At 44.4% G+C, this 19,606-nt stretch overlaps 1 protein-coding gene across 1 annotated transcript in view; it reads right to left on the bottom strand.

Annotated features, from left to right (window-relative positions):
- The window catches only part of cacna1c (calcium channel, voltage-dependent, L type, alpha 1C subunit), a 1,034,505-nt gene that overhangs the window by 327,749 nt on the left and 687,150 nt on the right, over positions 1 to 19,606 (bottom strand). Inside the window, exon 9 of the mRNA XM_070900503.1 lies at positions 16,134 to 16,160. Coding sequence (XP_070756604.1) covers positions 16,134 to 16,160 — 27 coding nt within the window. The remainder of the gene's footprint in view (positions 1 to 16,133; positions 16,161 to 19,606) is intronic.

Below are 19,606 nucleotides of genomic sequence, written 5' to 3' on the forward strand. Positions count from 1 at the left end.
TATATACGCCCCATTGATTTTGATCCCTCCATCCTATCTCAGCACCCGAAAATCTGTCATTTTTATACAAGCTTTTGGCATTAGATCAGTAATGGCTGACAGGGAATGGGTCTTTTATTAGAGAATACACTTTGTTTCAGAGATACAACAATCTTGTTCATAATAAAAATAATTTTTATTACATGTGAGGGTTGTTCACCTCAGATATTTTACTATTTAACTGCAATATTTTCTACTTCCACAAAATTAGCGAATTGCGCACACATCGGCCCCAAGTTTCCACACACGGCAAAAAAGGCGCACCTCAGAGCTGGGCGCCTGTTTTTCACACCGAAAACGGTGCCGGAAAAAAAGTGCGGTATTCTCGAGCTCCTTGGAGCTCGATGTCTGCTTGGCGCGTTGCACAGGGGGCGGAGCCTACCACTCGCGCCGATTTTGTAAGTAGGAGGGAGGGGTACAATTGAAATGAGGCTTCTTGGTGCCGGCAACCCTGCGTATTCGCGTTGGAGCGTTCGCGCACGCGCAGTCTGAAGTAAACATTGGCACTCGGCCATTTTTAAAAGTACTGCAGAAAAAGTGAAGATTTGTTTCTTGGATCCCTGCAAAGGCTTGTATTTTAATTTTCTTGATATTTCTGTGTGTGAGGGAGTGCTTTTAGCAGCACTGCTGAATAAATCACCTGCTGAAATCAGTGAGTTCAGCTTTTCACTGCTAAACTTGCAGAACTGGTGCCTGCAAATTAAGGACTGTGTGTTTGGAGAAATAAAAGTGCCAATTCAACTTTGCAATGGATCAACTTCCACCAAGAACAAAGAATTTCTTGCATGAGGAAGCAAACCATTGCATAATATGTGGTGCACCCATTCTGCAAATTTAAATATAAAGATGTCGATGTGGCTGCCTCTCCCTGTCCAAATGGCCTCAGTCAGTCCCCCTCACAGCTCGAAGGCTGCTGCTGTTCTTTCTTCAGCTCCCGATCAGCCACTGACGCCGCTGCAATCCCATGGCCGAATGGCCTCAAGTCCGTCCGGGTGCTGCATCTTCGCGGGGAATGAAGGCCTGCCTCAAGCACCGCAGCTCAGCTCAAAGGCTGCTTGCTGCCTGTCGCTGCCGTCGAGACGAGACACTGATGCCACACCCCTGCCTCAAGCACTGCAGCTCAGCTCGAAGGTTGCTTGCTGCCGCTGCCGTCGACACACTGACGCCACACCACTGCCTGAAAGGCCTGCCTGAAGCACTTTCACACAGGTAGGAACATGGTTTATTTAATCTTTTCTTTGCTTATAAATTTTTATTCAGGTTGGATTTATTTGTATAATATTTGTATAAGTATAACTAAGGATTGATTGTAGAATTTAATGACTTCCATTCCCCCCCCCACCTCGTTCCCAACGCCTAATTTGTAACCTGCGCCTGATTTTTTAAAGTGTAGACAAGGTTTTTTCAAGCGTACAAAAATCTTCACTTACTCCATTCTAAGTTAGTTTGGAGTACGTTTTCACTGTGGAAACTTTGAAATCAGGAGTCAGTGGCCGGACACGCCCCCTTTTGAAAAAAAAATTCTGTTCAAAAGTGAAACTGTTCTACCTGACTAGAATTGCAGAAAACTAAATGTGGAGAATTCCGATTTCTAAGATACTCCGTTCTACACCAGTTGCTCCTAAAAATCAGGAGCAAATCATGTGGAAACTTGGGGCCATCCTTACTAATGCTGTTCACATGCACATTGTGTAACTTGCTGCCACATTATAACTGATGTCAATGTCTGAATGAAAGTGCATTCAAATGTCCACAGACCCCTTTCACAAATTAAGTACAAAATTTTAAACATGTCAGAGCAGATTTTCCGAATCAGTAATGCTGGTAAACTAGTGCAAATAATGGCTTCTCTTTCCACTCCCGCATCGTTATCTCTGGTGTCCCCCAAGGATCTATCCTTGGCCCCTCCGATTTCTCATCTATATGCTACTCCTTGGCTATATCATCCAAAAACACAGAGTGAGTTTCCACATATACGCTGATGACACCCAGCTCTACCTCTCCACCTCTTCTCTCAAACCCCTCCATGGTCTCTAAATTGTCAGATTGCTTGTCTGACATCCAGTACTGGATGAGCAGAAATGTTCTCCAATTAAATATTGGGTAGATTGAAGCCACTGTCTTTGGTCCCCGCCACAAACTGCATTCCCTAGCCACTAATTCCATCCCTCTCCCTGCATCTATCTGAGGCTGAAACAGACTGTTCGCAACCTGGGCCTCATATTTGACCCTGAAATGAGCTTCCGGCCACATACCTGCAGCATAACTAAAACCACCTATTTCCACTTCCGGAACAATGCCCGCCTCCGCCCCTGCCTCAGCTCTTCTGCTGCTAAAACCCTCATCCGTGTCTTTGTTACCTCTAGACTTGACTACTCCAATGCACTCCTGGTTGGCCTCCCACATTCTACCCTATGTAAGCTTGCGGTCATCCAAAACTCGACAGCCTGTATCCTAACTTGCACCAAGTCCCGATCACCCATCACTCCTGTGCTTGCTGACCTACATTGGCTCCTGGTTAAGCAATGCCTCGATTTCAAAATTCTCATCCTTGTTTACAAATCCCTCCATGGCCTCACCCCTCCCTATCTTTGTAATCTCTTTCAGCCTCACAACCCCTCCTGCCCCCCGAGATGTCTGCGCTCCTCAAATTCTGCCCTCTTGAGCATTCCTGATTTTAACTGCTGAACCATCTGAAGTGGGTGCTCCAGCAATTGAAATTGGAACAGAAAATGCTGGAAATCTCAGCAGGTCAGACGACATCTGTGGAGAGTAAAACAGAGTTAATGTTTCAGGTCGATGACCCTTCGTCAGAACGGTCATCTGATGAAGGGTCATCTACCTGAAACGTTAACACCGTTTTTCTCTCCACAGATGCTGCCTGGTCAGCTGAGATTTCCAGCATTTTCTATTTTTATTTCAGGTTCCAGCATCCGCAGCTTTTTGCTTTTGTATTAATGTTGAAATTGGCCGAGGTGGCCTGTCCTACCTATTTGAATTTTCCTGCCCCAAGGAAACTGGGTCATAGTCAAGGAGTGGGAATACAATCGGCCCTACGAAGATTTCCCGCCGTTGTGGCAAGGAGGAAAATACACCCCATCACATCTTTTTATCATACGAAATGTTATCATTGGACCATAATGTCAACATCACACTCGAACACTATTTTTATCTTGTGAGAAGTGCAAAATTACAGATAACTGGGGGAAGCAGAATATTGATAATGTCACAGTTTGAGAGTCAGTAGCTTTTCATCAAATCAGGGGAATGCTGCACTCTAATTCCATACAGATTTTTATGAATACATCCTTAACATTACTTGGCTGATGCATTGGTGCAGCATATTGGAGGGAGGCAAACTTGGAAGGCAAGGCAAATTGGCTCACTCTCTCACGCTTCTTAGTGGTCACAGATAAAGCAGTGCTAGTAACGTTGCTTGATACCTTTTAGACACAAACAGCATTTGGTACAGGGGAAGAAGGAAAGTAACCAAAAAAAGAAGAGCAAAAAATATTGAATACTTTAAAATATTTTAGAAATAACATACAGATATATTGGAAAATGTCACTTTTACTTTAATTTGTGGTACATGATACGATTGCGCAGCAGTATTTTACCAGGAAAAACTCCCATGTCTGCCAGACAGAGATTATTATGGTTGGTATCACTCAGTGACTTGTTTACCAGCAGACCACCACCCCCTTATTTTGAGTTTTGTATATAATTATATCACAGCAGGATGGTCTCAGAGGATAGGTGACAAATGGTTGCTATGCGACTTTGAACAAAAATTTGTATTCCTGTCACATATACAACAGGCAGCTGGTAATGTCATTAATTTAAAAAAATTACATACTGACAAGACATCTTAAAGCTAATTACATACCTCGACTTGTCAACTGAGTTTACAAGACAATCTGCAGAACATCAATACTTTGCAAGGCAATATTTTAATAGCTTGCACAAAATGGCATAAAACAATGGGCTCAATTTTGCCCAAAGCCATTTTTTGATGTATTGCCCATTTTCTAGGCCACAACTGCTCCAAAAATAAATGTGCCAAGTTTCCCCGTTCTATTTTTTTGAAATTGGTGCCGCGCAGCCTGTCCTGTAGCCTCAGGGGGTGGAGCCGAATGTCTGGGCCGAAAAAACAATGTTGCCCCTTCTGCGCATGTGCGAAAAAAAGGACGTTTTTGACGTGATTCCTATGGGCGCGCATGCGCAGTACAGCTCCCGGTCTGCAATCGGCCATTTTTAAAGAACCAGTCGTGCGTGTGAGAACTTTGAGTGCTATATGAGAACTTTAATTATCATTGGAAAAATCGGAGTTGCAATACAAGATGCAATGCGGCACAAGGACCAAGAATTTCTTACAGGATGAAGTGGAGGCACTAGTTACTGTAATTGAAGCCAGATCGCAGGAGCTGAACACCAGTAGAGGTCATATAAAAGTTCCACCCAAAGAAATGAAGAAATGCTGGAACCAACTTGCAGAAAATTACTCTGAAATGGTGATCACCCCGAGGTCTGGAGGCCAGTGCAAAAAGAAGTGGCACGACCTTAGTCAAATAGTTAGTGTAAGTAATATTTTCATTTTTCAATGGAATTGCAATTGTGAATGTGACTATCTGTATATCTCACCCAACAGAAAGACACCCCCTCTAAAAAGTTATATTTTCATCTTTGCAGAGGAAAGTGGCACACAACAAATGAGAAAGAACTCGAACAGGAAGAGACCCAGCATATCTGCACCCACTGACACTCTTGGAAGGGAGGGTCACTGCTTTGATGGGTCCTGCCTGGGGAAAAGCAACCACCACTGCACAAGCTGGGCCCACACTCGAGGGAGAGGGCAAGTCCTGCAAATCCCACAGTCCGGCATTCCTAAATGTTAAATATTGCGCGGGCTAGCCATGCTTCGGTTCATGGGAATGTCTCCATCAGCTACGCTTCGATTGATGTAATGTGCTATCATTTATCGTGGTCCTTCAAATGAGCCTGCTGCCTGCACAGTGTGTGCCTACTCATGCCATCCTGCCCCCTCCTCTGCTGCTAACCATTTGTTGATACTGTTATATTTTGCAGAACTTGAGGCCAACCCTGACGATGCAGAAGAAGATTCAGACAAGAACGAGCCTGAAGAGGAGAACATCTTCCAATCCCACCTTCCAGATCAAGAGCATGGGGGTAAGGGGGAGGTGGAGGGGATGGATGCAGTTCCCACTGTTGTACTCACTTTGGAGGAGGTGCAGGTGCCACCCATTGAGGTGCTAGTCCTTTCTCTGAGTAGTGGTTTGAGTGTTGGTGGGACATTCCATGATTTCCCACCGTCTGGTGGGTTGCAGTGAGCCACACCCAGGGTGAGGAGGTGAAACATAGAAACATAGAAAATAGGTGCAGGAGTAGGCCATTTGGCCCTTTGAGCCTGCAACGTCATTCAACGAACATGCAACTTCAGTACCCCATTCCTGCTTTCTTGCCATGCCCCTTGATCCCCCTAGTAGTAAGGACAACATCTAACTCCTTTTTGAATATATTTAGTGAATTGGCCTCAACAACTTTCTGTGGTAGAGAATTCCACAGGTTCACCACTCTCCGGATAGTCCGCATCCCAGAGTACTTAAGGAAGTGGCCCGAGAAATAGTGCATGCATTGGTGATCATTTTTCAACAGTTATCGACTCTGGATCAGTTCCTATAGACTGGAGGGTAGCTGATGTAACACCATTTTTTAAAAAAGAAGGGAGAGAGAAAAACGGGGAATTATAGACCAGTTAGCCTGATATCAGCAATGGGGAAAATGTTGGAAGCAATTATTAAAGATGAAATAGCAGCGCATTTGGAAAGCATTGACAGGATCGGTCCAAGTCAGCATGGATTTATGAAGGGGAAATCAGGCTTGAAAAATCTTCTAGAATTTTTTGAGGATGTAACTAGTAGAGTGGACAAGGGAGGACCAGTGGATGTGGTGTACTTGGACTTTCAAAAGGCTTTTGAGAAGGTCCCACACAAGAGATTGGTGTGCAAAATCAAAACACATGGTATTGGGGGTAATGTATTGACGTGGATCGAGAACTGGTTGGTAGACAGGAAACAGAGAGTCGGGATAAATGGGTCCTTTTCAGAATGGCAGGCAGTGATTAGTGGGGTGCCGCAGAGCTCAGTGCTGGGACCCCAGCTCTTTACAATATGCATCAATGATTCAGATGAAGGAATTGAGTGTAATATCTCCAAGTTTGTAGATGACACTAAGCTGGGTGGCAGTGTGAGCTGTGAGGAGGATGCCAAGAGGCTGCAGCGTGACTTGGACAGGTTAGGTGAGTGGGCAAATGCATGGCAGATGCAGTATAATGTGGATAAATGTGAGGTTATCCACTTTTGATGGCAAAAACACGAAGGCAGAATATTATCTGAATGGCGGCAGATTAGGAAAAGGGGGGGTGCAATGAGACCTGGGTGTCATGGTACATCAGTCATTGAAGGTTGTCATGCAGGTGCAGCAGGCGGTGAAGAAGGCAAATGGCATGTTGGCCTTCATAGCTGGGGATTTGAGTATAGGAGCAGGGAGGTCTTGCTGCAGCTGCACAGGGCCTTGGTGAGGCCTCACCTGGAATATTGTGTTCAGTTTTGGTCTCCTAATCTGAGGAAGGATGTCTTGCTATTGAGGGAGTGCAGCGAAGGTTCACCAGACTGATTCCCGGGATGGCGGGACTGACATATGAGGAGAGATTGAATCGACTGGGCCTGTATTCACTGGAGTTTAGAAGAATGAGAGGGGATCTCATAGAAACATATAAAATTCTGATGGGACTGAACAGGTTAGATGCAAGAAGAATGTTCCCGATGTTGGGGAAGTCCAGAACCAGGGGTCACAGTCTAAGGTTAAGGGGTAAGCCATTTAGGACCGAGATGAGGAGAAACTTCTTCACTCAGAGAGTTGTTAACCTGTGGAATTCTCTTCCGCAGAGAGTTGTTGATGCCAGTTCGTTAGATATATGCAAGAGGGAGATGGATATGGCCCTTATGGCTAAAGGGATCAAGGGGTATGGAGAGAAAGCAGGAGCGGGGTACTGAGGTGAATGATCAGCCATAATCTTATTGAATGGTGGTGCAGGCTCGAAGGGCCGAATGGCCTACTCCTGCACCTATTTTCTATGTTTCTATGAATGTTGGAGGTAGTTGAGACACTGTCAGGGCAAATGAGGGAGGGAATTTTGGAGTTAGCTGCTGCTATAAGGGAACATGCCCAGACCCCGCACCCATTGACAGAATCAACTGCCATTGTCACTCCAATGCCCAGACCAGCCTATAAAGAAACCCAATCCGGGCCTTCCACATTACCGCCTGCCCTCCCGCATCAAGAAGTGTACATTACCAGAGATGTTTGAAAGTATAAGCTTGGTACCAACCCGAGAAACACTGCACCACTGCCTGTGGGCAAGGGTGGTGGAGTCACCAAGACCAAGCGCAGTGGGCAGACTTAGAATAAGGTAGAGGAGAGATGGATGCAGCATTTCTTTGCTGTTGTTGTTGTTACTGTTGTAACTGTTCTCAAATTAAAAGTGTTTTGTAAGTTATGTAAATTTACAAGTGTAAAAGTAAGTAAGTAATCTGAAGTGAAAACATTAAAGTTAAATACAAGAATATGTTTATTAAAGTTAAGTTAAGTATAAATAAATGTTTGTTAAACTTTTGAATAAAATATATTTTAAATTATAACTGAATCATTTCCATTATTTGTTCGATTATTAACACAACTTTTTGAAGTAAACAAGTGAAGTAGGACATTGCGTCCTTTAGGAATTAAGGGATTAACAATGCAACCTGCACACTAGCAGCAGCTGCTGGGACAGCACATACACATAAACCGCAGACATGCTTTAGCTAAAGTAAGTCCCCTGAAATAACGTCAGAAGCGCGAACACGGGATGTGGCTTATTGTGAAAGGTGTAGTTTGCTAGTTCCACGAAGCAAAACGGCTTTGAATGTACAACCACAATCTTCATGCGAATTTTGAACGAACATAATACCGACTGAAATTGGTCGAGTAACTGTATAAAAGTGATGACGAAATGTTGTTCGGAGAGAGAGAGCAGAGGTCACTGAGAAGGTTCAGTGAAGAGGCTTCTCTCCTGTATACGTATAATAAACAACTTTTATTTTAAACCAAATCAGACTGTGTTGAGTGTTTCTGTAACTCTCCACATCAATTGTCGGCAGTAGTCGGCAGGATTGCTCCAAAGGACTGGACACCGATCGTGACAGACCATCACTGAGTGAGTAAGTTTAAATATCACTCTCAAAATCCAATGTAATCTATTGCTCTATGTGAATGTCAGTCAGACGATTCGAGCAAGGTAAAAGTCTATTTGTTTATTTTAAAGGCATGTTTGATAAGAATATAGGTTTGACAAAATGTCTATATCCGGGGAAGAATACTAGGGACCTGATCCATGATGAAATTCTTCGCATATAAGACTACTAAGCCAATTCTTAAAGGGTTTAGATAAGATTATAGAGATTTGACAAAATGTCTCTATCCGGGGAAGAATACTAGGAATCTGAAGGATCCCTGACGAAATTCTTTGCACATTAGACTACTAAACCAATTCCTAAGGCGTACTTAGATAAGAATATTGTTTGATCAATGTCGATGTCCAGGGAAGACTAGGGGGAACCTGAGGGTTCTCTGACCAGGTCTTTGTAGATAAGCATAAGAAACAAATTCTTAAAATAAAAGATGATGGGTGGGACCCGTCACTGGAACTCGGCAAGCAAAAGACTTGGCGCAAAAAACAAACGTGAGAAAGAGGAAACAAAGTCGGGATATTAATTACATGACAAGGTTTGTGTTGTAGTGGAAAGGTAAAATTCAAATTGGAAGAAGTAAGTAAATGGAGACATGTCCATTAATCATCTGGACTTGTTTGGGCCATACCGTAATACAGACAACGATTTAGAAGAAATAATTGCAGAGAAATCGTCCTTAAACTGGGACACTCCTCCATATGGGGAAGTCGGGGCCACCACTCCCGAACTCTCCCTCGACGAACAAGAGGTCCCAATGGTGCCCGTGACAAATACAACAGGTGTAAATCCGAAAGCCAAATATCTGGCATAGACTGGGGAGCAGACCAAGAGACGGTGATGTACAAGAGGCTCTTTTGTCTGCCCCAGCACTAGGGTTGACCCATATGGAACTGCTATTTCACATATATTGTGATAACGAACAGAGTTTCTACAGAGCTGTGGTCAAGTAAAACTATGGCGATCGACAGAGACCCGTTGCCCACTACTCGACTTGGCAGTCGTCAGTAGCAGCGCAGAGCAGTCTGGGTGTGTAACAATACTTGACTGTGCCACCTGGACAGTGAAAGTGAGTGAACCCGTAGTTATGGCAGGGGAGAGAGTCCTCCATACCAAGCACACCGTGGTGGAAATGTTTAACACAAGGAAACTCTGGGCTGTCTTGAACGTCCGGAGAGCAAAATGGGAAGCAGTTTTGTTGCCCTGGGACGAATCCATCAAAATAGTAAGGAACATCGGTGAGAACCCGGCAGAAGGAATTTTAGTCATGGGGGAACCACACGAGTGTCAAGCCTCGGAATGGGAGGATACACCGGGAAATATAAGCGAGACGTCATTAGAAGACCCTGAGTTAACATTGTACGAGGATGGATCTCGAAAGTATATTGATAGAAAGCTCCACACCGGGTGGGCAGTTGTAAACGAAAACTTGACAACTGCCCTAGATGGAGCAATAGACGGAGGATTATCCGCTCAAGTGGCCGAACTTACGGCCCTGACAGAAGCCCTCAAATTTTCGGAAGGAAAGCGAGTGAATATCTATACCGACAGTCGCTATGCCTTCGGAGTAGTACATGACGACATGACCGCTTCGGGGTGAGGCCAAACATGAAAGCCGAATTAGGCTGTTATTAGACGCTGCTAGTAAGTCTGTCTAGGTGGCAGTAATCAAAGTAAAAGTCCACCAGCGAGTGGTGGATGATGTACAAAAAGGAAAGGAGGCAGCGGACAAAGCTGCACAAGAGGCTGCCGCGTCCGCCAATATCCAAGAGGAAGCATAAAGAAAAATCAGAATGGAAAAGGAAAGGAGGGGTGCCTGGGTCGGACTCTGTATGGAGAAAGGATGGGACGGTATTAGCCCCCTCCTGCATAAGGAAAATGCTCATGGAATTGCACCATGGCATCAACCATGCTGGATGCAACGCCATGATAATAAGTACCTCCCAAGATTGGTTGTGGCCAGGAATGAGACGTGACATTGCTAAGTATTGGCAGCAATGTATTACATGCGCCCAACATAATCCGGGAAAGGCCATCAAAATAAGAATGACTCATCAACCACATCCACGGGGACCGTGGGAGAATATACAAATTGATTTTACTGGGCCACTGCCAAATTCTCGAGGAAGAAAATACTGTTTAGTAGTAATAGATTTGTTCACACAGTGGGAAAAAGTATTTGCCACCCAAAACTGTACCACAACCACAATAGCTCGGATCCTTGCAGAGGAGGTAATTCCCCGATGTAAAATTCCCATTCAGATTGACTCTGATCAAGTAACCCACTTCACTGGGCAGGTGGTAAAGCTGTTATGCATCACATTGGGCATCAAACAGAAGTTTCACATCCCCTACCACCCCACAGAGTTCTGGGATGGTAGAACGGATGAATCGTATGAAATAAAAACAGCCCTGGCCAAGGCCATCCAGGAAACGGGACAGGCCTGGTCCGAGCTACTGCATGCCATATTGAGTAAGCAACTAAAGGGTATGAGGCAGGAAGTCAGGGAACAGCAGGCAGGCAGAGACCAGGATGAGAATTTAGAATCTCCGGCAGGTAGGAGAAAAGGTAATGGTTAAAGGTTTATCGGGCTGGATGGGATTTGCCCTGTGGTGGTCAGGCCTATATGAGGTGTTAATAAGCGGTGATACATGCGCATGTGTAGACATAAATGGTGTTGGCCGATAGAAACACAGGATACAATTAAAAAAGACTAATATGTAGCAGATAGCCTGAGGGCATCCACGTTTACTTAATTGCAAGATGGTACGATGGGGAGAACTACTGCTGGCCCTGTGGGCAGTACGGGTACGCGCAAACCACCGAGAGGACCCTAAGGGCCCAGGCTATACGCGGTACCAGAGTCCAGATGGAATCGGAATATATGGAGTCCATCAAATAGAAAAGGCAACGCAATAATCAGTGACCAGCATGGCGTCCGCATGGTTTTGTACTCCATGCGCAGATGCGGTAGACCAAACCTGGATGTTATGGATGTATTTGCACTGAAAAATCCAAATGTATGATAATGTAAACCATGAGATACTCCCTGTGATTGTCAACCTAACCAATCTAGGCCAATCAGAGAGATGAGACACCAAGGTGAGAGCACTGTACACCCGAATGTTGAGGATAGTCCTCAAAGAAACCGCAGACTTCTCAGGGGCATTCCGTTTCAGCAGACACGCGTATTTCCATCGCCAGAAGCGGGGATTGATTAACGATGTACTAACCGGGGTAAACACAGGAACCTCATTGGTAAACAACCTAGACATACAAATGAGGTGAAAAACATAGGGCTGATCAGGAGGAAGAACTAGTTGCGGTATTACCCAATGGATCAATACACAATCAAAAGAAACGGAACCATGCGAGGGGTCTCTGCCGGGTTGCTGCAGGGTAGGTCACCTGACCATTTGCCCACATCCAGTAGGACAAGGTAGGAAGGATTGTGTGGGTTCAATCCGACTGTTGGATGTGTACTGGAAATAAGCCCAGCGGACCCGAACCCACACACTCTGCCCACCGCGACAAGGGCGAATACTGTGTGGTCACAAACCAGCAGACCTACGATTATGGCGAGCTAGAATGTAACATTACTAACCCCAACTTCTGCTTCGCCCCCAGCTTAAGAAATAAGGATAGATCTGGGGTGGTATGAGGAATCCCTCGACGCACTCATACTCCATCACCCAGAGGGCCTGAAGGAGATAAAGAACCCCCTGAAGGAGAGCATTAAAGGAGATCGATCACGACCTCTGCAAGGTCCCGTGGTATGAACAAGCCTGGAACTGGGGCTGAAATGTAAACATCCAACCTTGGATTAGCATCATCTCTCATGTACTGGTAGCACTACAATTAGTATTGGCATTATGTTGGTTTGTAATGACTTGTGCTGCTTGCTCGAAACATGAGAACAAAATACTATAGTTAAAGAACAGAGTAAGCTGCTGAAACATGTGCAGGACGAAGGAGTTATTTAGCTTTACACACACTAGGCATCCCTAACCTCGCAGATGATCACCGCAGTTGGGGCGGGATGCATAAGGAAGGTAAGGTAATAATAGTTGGTAGCCTTGGGCAGGGTAGCCAAGGACCAAAAGGGGGGACTGAAGTGGGACATTGCGTCCTTCAGGAATTAAGGGATAAAACAATGTAACTTGCACACTAGCAGCAGCTGCTGAGACAGCATGCACATGTAAACTGCAGACATGCTTTAGCTAAAGTAAGTCCCATGAAATAACATCAGAAGCATGAGCATGGGATGTGGCTTATTGTGAAAGGTGTAGTTTGCTCGTTCCACGAAGCAAAACAGCTTTGAATGTACAAACCATGCGAATGTACTTCATGCGAATTTTGAACAAACATACTGCCTATCTAAATAGATCGAGTAACTGTATAAAAGTGATGATGAAATGTTGTTCAGAGAGAGTGCGGAGTCACTGTGAAGGCTCAGTGAAGAGGCTCCTCTCCCATTACGTATAATAAACAGCTTTTACTTTAAACCAAATCAGATGGTGTTGAGTGTCTCTGTAACGTTCCACATCAACAAGAATCATTTCCATCATTTATTCCATTAACACAACACAACATTACAGAACAGGTCTAAACAGTAAACGTGATTCATGTGGAATAGTTGCCGCTGAGCCTTCAGGCAGCAAAGCATTCATGGATGAGTTGCTGGCGCAAGACTCGAGCAATCGTTAAAGGGGCACGACGGCCTGCCTTCCTACGGGTTCAGGTAGTTGCATGGCTTCCTCATCCTTGTCCTCCTCCTCCTCCTTGACATCTGCATCTTCTTCTTCATTATCATCAGCCACTCTCACCTTAGGTGGGTCTTTTACTACGAGCTGCTGCTGCCTCACGATGACTAAGTAATGCAGCATGCAGCACACAACAGTAAACTGACCGACGATCTCAGGGGAGTATTGCAAGTAGCCTCCGGAATGATCCAGGCATCGGAAACGCTGGTTCAAGATGCCAATGGTCCTCTCTATTATGCTGCATGTCGCAATGTGCAACATGTTGTATTCCTGGTCAGCTTCGTCCAGGTTATGCGTAGGGGCATCATGAGCCAGATGGCGAGGCCGTACCCTTTGTCTCCCAGTAGCCAGCTCTGCCCTTCTGGCTGCTTTTGAAACATAGCAGATATAGCGCTCTCAAGTAGGATGAACGCATCATGGGTGCTCGCAGGGTATCTTGCATCAACTGACATGATGCGATGCATGCCGTCACACGCGAGCTGCACATTAATGGAGTGGACGCCTTTTCTGTTCCTGTACATCTCAGAATTCTCCAAAGGTGCTCACAAGGCGACGTGGGTACAACCAATGCAGCCCTGTACCGTTCAGAAGCCAGCAATCCTGGAGAAGCCCATAGCCCTGTCATGCATTGCCTGGGCAGTATGGGGAACTTTATGTAGTCATTCCTCCGGGCATATAGTGCAGCAGTCACTTGTCGAATGCAGACATGTGTTGCATGTTGAGAAATGGCGCACAAATCCCCAGGTGTAGCTTAGAATGATCCAGTTGCATAGAATGAAAGTGCAGCTGTAACCTTCACTTCAACTGCCACAGCAGTCCTCCTGATGCTTCTAGGTTGCAGGTCTGCTTTTACTAACTCACAGATCTAAGTTACAACTTATTTGGGGAAATGCAGCGTTCTGACACAGTCTGCATCACCCAAGTGCAGATCCGAACGCCTGTCTTGATATACCCGATGTGGGTAAGGCCTCCTGCCCATCACCCTACATGCTCTGAGGTTCCTCATGCGATGATGTCGAATCAATTGTCTCCGCTGCAGCACCATCATGCAAAAGGCTTGCACAATGTATGGCATTGTCAGTATTGCCCCATGCTTAAATTTTACCTTTGCAAGAAGCTCAAAACGGCAGGCAGGCAGGACAAGGTTATTTGTTCTCTCGCCCCACAAAGTCTGTATGGACCACACCCAGGTCTGAGCAGGCGCAGTGATCGGGAATCCCTCCCCCACCCATCCCCCTCCCCAAATCCCCGGGCTACATTTGATGCATAGTGCAGGCTTCCGATGCCTTCCTTGTGCCTTCCACAGCCCCCCCACCCACCCGGGCTTGGTTTGATGCATAGTGCAGGCTTCCGATGCCTTCCTTATGCCTTCCACAGCCTCCCTACCCATCCAGGTTTGACTTGATGCATAGTGCAGGCTTCTGATGCCTTCCGTATGCGTTCCACAGCACCCCTCACCCTCCCCCAGGCTTCTTTTGCAGCTGAGACCCGAGGCTGTGTCCAGGTGCGGGATCGATTTTGCCGGCCAACGCTCCGACCCTCGAGCTCCGTTTGCTGGTGGTGTGTCAGTTGAAAAAAAATGAAAACTTACAGAATTCCTTCAAACTTCCATTTACTGCATTATAAGGTAAAGAAATGTAATCTTTATTATGCATATTTTCTTGACTCCCTCCAAAACTTCGCTGAAAATTGATGGCGTCTTTCCACGTCGATTTTTTAATGTGCGCTGCTTTATCTTAATTCACCAGAAGGTTTTTCGGGAGTGGTCACATGCGCCGACCAAGGAGAATTTTTTGGGGGGTAAACTTACATAATTGACAAAAACTGGCGCAGACATCAGGTTACGCCCCCTATGACGCAAAAAAAACCTAACCTAAAAACTGAGTTACGCTGGCGCACATTCCTTGGGGAAACTTTAATTTTTTAACTTACGCCAAAAAAAGCGGCGAGCGCCAAAAAAAGTGCAAATCACTGGGGAAAATTGAGCTCAATATACTGTTTCTGTAAATGACTCAATTGCAGCATGTTAAATATGCTGACCACAGAATTAATTTCTTTGTTAATATTAGCACAAATGTTGGATGTAAGTATGAAGAACGTTTTGCTGTTTTATACTCATTAACTTTTTTAAAATTAACATTAGAGAAAAATGAAACATATATCGTAATGTCGCATTTGGCTACAGATACAGACAATCATAGTTTGAAAGAATTTGAAAAAGAAATTACCTTTGTGCTCTGGCTTATTCTATTATTAACTGGTGAGCAAGCCTTTTAGTGACACCAGCTAACCTCCTATAGTACTGCACATGGATAGCCTGGGATCTGGAACATAGTTGTGATGTTTAGCTGGGGGATGGTGCTGAAACCCATGGAGCACCAGGTGGGAGAGGAAGAGGTATGTTGGATATGGTACTATTTGAGGTAGATGTACTGGATGAGGATTGGGTTTTGAAGCACTGAGGGGAGGAAGCAATGAGCAATGAAGGGGAGCCACCCAGGACAAATGACCGTGTTACAATTACTGCCTGGGGTGGCCAGTCCCAGGAACAGAGTGCAGGCCCTGCCAGGAGTACAGTAGAGGTACTGCACCAGAGTCAGTGGTGGTAAAACTATTTTAAAAATTCAAGGTTAGTAGGTTAGTCAGTATTTGAATACCAAGGTAGTATCAATCAGTGCTGCTCAATCTAAGAACAGCTGTTATCTATCAGTATCAAAAATATTTGCTACAGTTAAAGCTGTGGGTTTTCATGTTTTAACTACTTTAAGACTGTTCAAGTACAGGGTATTGCAATATGAAATCATTGTTGCTATCCGTGTAATTTTTATTTTAAATTCACTAAACGGCACTTGATAATTCCATATAAAATGGGAAACACAGAAATAATCTTAAACAATTCTTATTTACTTTACTTTTGGACAAATGAAGGTCCTATTGAATCGACACTTGTAACAATAATAGCATTCTAACATAGAAATTATACAAACAAAATGACTGTATGAAATATATTAGACATTAACTGACCTGAACTTGGACTTGGAAATTCGGTGGCTGGAACACAAAAGAAAAGATTATGGATGATTTAAGTATTTGTTGTATTGAAATCTCCTCTACTTAGGATGTTGGTTATTCAAGGAGGGTGATTGCGAGGGATGCTGTTATAATCCAGGAATGCAAAGGCTCAGTACTGGCCAGGGATCTGATTAAGCAGGAAACAATAGTTGAGAATGTTTTTGCCAGAATAAGGGAAAGGCAGCTTGTGAAACTGGGAGAGAATGCTTCAAATAAGGAACAGAGAGATCTTTAGAAAGAAAAAAGAAAGAACCTGCATTTCTTTAGTTCCTTATCATGTCTCTCAAGGTGTCCCAAAGTGTTCTGATACAATGACCAGTAACCAGGCTGAGCAGCAGCTGGGCCTGTGAGAGCACAGCAAGTGAGGGGAGCACCTCATAGAAGGCTCTACCCAGCCCACGGGATCTATAGGCTGAGTCACTTTCTCAGAGGAGCAGTGAGTCAGAAGGCTGCGCATTCTGCAGTGGAACCTGCTAGACCAAGGTACCATGCTGAGAATCACCACCTCCCTGAAATTTTTCACCTCGGGCTTCTTGCAGGCTGCTAGAGGAGGCATCATTGACTGTACGCATGCAGCTATCAGGGCACCAGGGAATATCACTAAACACACCATTGGCTTTTTGAAGCTACGGTTCTAGTACCTGGATTGGTCTGAGAGCTCCTTGCAATATGCCCCAGACAAGGTGGGTGTTATTAAAGTAATGTACTGCATTATGCACAACAAAACTATGCAATGAAGATTGGAATTGGAGGAGGCACAGAACAGGAAGACGCATCAGCCGATGACAAAGAACTGGGTGAATGTGAGGGAGATCCGAAAGAAGGTGGGCCAGCACAATGCCTGGCAGCGAGAGAGACCAGGGAGCAGTTGATCTCTCAGTGCTGTTGTTTGCCTACTTAATCAACTACCTGAAAAGTGACAAGAGACCCTTCTTAATTAACAGTCCTTGTTAACCCCCTTCACCAATCCCTTCATTCTGCTTTAAAGAACAGTCAGATCATTCAGCCAACATCTATATCACTGACATTATGACATTGTATTTGCCTCCATTTTTCCTTTCTATGGATTCCCGATAACAGATGTCATTTCCAATTGACAAATTGTTCCTACACCTCATTAATGCTGCTCTATAACTAATTGCTAGAGCAGGCTACAGTCATCCTATGATTCTCCTTCTGTTTCTGTCTGGAAGTATCTTACTACCAAATCATACTTCTCCACAGTGGCACAGCAGATGACAGGCATAAAGTCAATGGGGTCGAAATTTGGTACCGCCCGTTTTGTGGGCAGTGACATCGCCTGAACGGTGATTTTACCATCAGGTGGTAATCACCGCCTCAAACTGCCAAATTCAGTTTTACCGCCCAAAGATGAGAGATCAGCACTAAAAATGGCATTGTACACTAATCTTTAGGCACCAACGGAGTGATAGCTCAGGAGGCCTACTGAATTTCCTGACAATAGGATGCCAGCTAGTTGAAAAAAATGGAAAAAAAGGTTTCTGAAAACTTCTCTGACCTACACCCACTGGTGCCATTACTACATAAATGCTGAAAAAAATTAAAGTTAACAACTTACCTTGATCTCTGGATGATACTGCCCCAGGATCCCTGATATACTGACAGCTTTTCCAGGCTTTACAAACGCCTGCCAGTAAGGCCACCGTACGTACCTAATTTCGCAGCCGCAGCGCAAAGGATGCTCGATGACGTCACCATGTGGGTGGCGGTACAGTGCGCAGCGGTACCTCTTGGCGCCACCCCTACTGCCCAACTAAATTTCTTGTGAGCCAAGGAACCCTCTCCCCGCTGGCAGTAAATCCTTAGCCACCCATTAGCCGCCCCTCTCCGGCGCAAACGGAATTTCGACCCCAATATGTCCGTGCCAACAGACCAACTCTCCCTTATTGTCTCAGAAAACCTTCATTGTTTCCATGCAATAGCAATTGATAGATTGCTGATTATTCCCTAATGTGTTCAATAACAACTTTACAATGTTACATTAGGATCTTTGAATGTAAAACGTTTTCCAGTATTAGTGTGCTCACCAACTAATTTGACGACATTAGTTTAATCATTTATTAAAAATTTTACAAGTACAGAATTTAATTTGCATTATAAAGCTCATTAGCGTCCATCAGAAGAGGGATTAAGACTCAACTGAAACATCTCTCTTCAAAAAAGGAAAAGAAAAACAAGAATAATATTTTATAGTTTTAATAAACACAAAAATACTACAAAGAATTTAAACTACATAGTGTGGTTAATGAGGTTAATTTTCTACAAGTGCAGAAAAAAAGACAAAATAACAATGAAATTATTTATTGTAATGTTTAAACTTTAGAAATTAACTTAATATAATTTAATTGTCAATATAATAGAGTATATGGCTTACAAATTCAGCCATGGAGCCCCTTTTTTGGGTGCTAAAAAGCTGCCAAAGCCTCCAATATGGAGGGCAGGAATTGCACAATTATGATCTGGAAGTGAGCCTTTTGTCACATTGATAAAAGACAAAACATTGGTGTGCAGTGCCCGTGTATGAAGCCGGTATTAGGCCACAATTGTGCTGGCTGCACTTAGGCTAACCAGGTCAACATGTGGTCCAACAAGCAATTCTTAAAGGGGCGCCTGTTATGCAACAACCAACAAGGTAACTTATCAAAATATACTTACCTGAATGTGAAGTTGGGAGCAGCAAGAGTGGTCCTCGTGACACCACATTTAAAGAATGCAGGCTGCCTCCACTTTGGCCATCAATTCCATCCAACCATCTACCAATCCCAATCCCAATCCCACCCCGCCTCTGACTACTAATTCCCACCTCGACCACCAATTGCCCCCGGTTACCGATCCCTCCCAGCCACCAATTGCCACCCACCACACCCTCCAGCTACCAATCCGTCCTTCTCCCTACACCCTCCTTCCTCACTTACCTGATGTTCACTGGGTGAGTTGCCTCTGACTCTCTCCACAGATTGCCTGTTTCATGGAAATGAGGCCCAAGACCCAATTTGAGGTGGTTGCATCCGATCAGCAAAAAAATCAACAAATTACGTTCTGCCTCAGGATCCATGGAGACTCGAGCTCCTGGGCCTATATACATAGATTCGCAAGCGCCCCTGGGATCATGTGGGCTGGCCCAACCAAAGAAGGGAATCCCCATTCATGCTTATGGGGCTTCCGCATGTACGGAATGCCCATAAGCATGACTGGGGATCACATAAAAAATACGCCTAGACATCAAATAAATTTTTAAAAAATTACATGTTTAAAATGAATTAAAATGGCATTTATTTAAATATTTAAAATAAAAATTTAATTTTTTGAAAAATAAATGTACATGTTGTAACGGGGCTAAAAATAAACTTACCTTATTGTACAGGGTTTTTAATGTATAAACGATTGAAAAAAATTTATTTTTG

The sequence above is a fragment of the Pristiophorus japonicus genome, chromosome 15 (genome assembly GCF_044704955.1).
Source record: "Pristiophorus japonicus isolate sPriJap1 chromosome 15, sPriJap1.hap1, whole genome shotgun sequence".
Classification (NCBI taxonomy): domain Eukaryota; kingdom Metazoa; phylum Chordata; class Chondrichthyes; family Pristiophoridae; genus Pristiophorus; species Pristiophorus japonicus.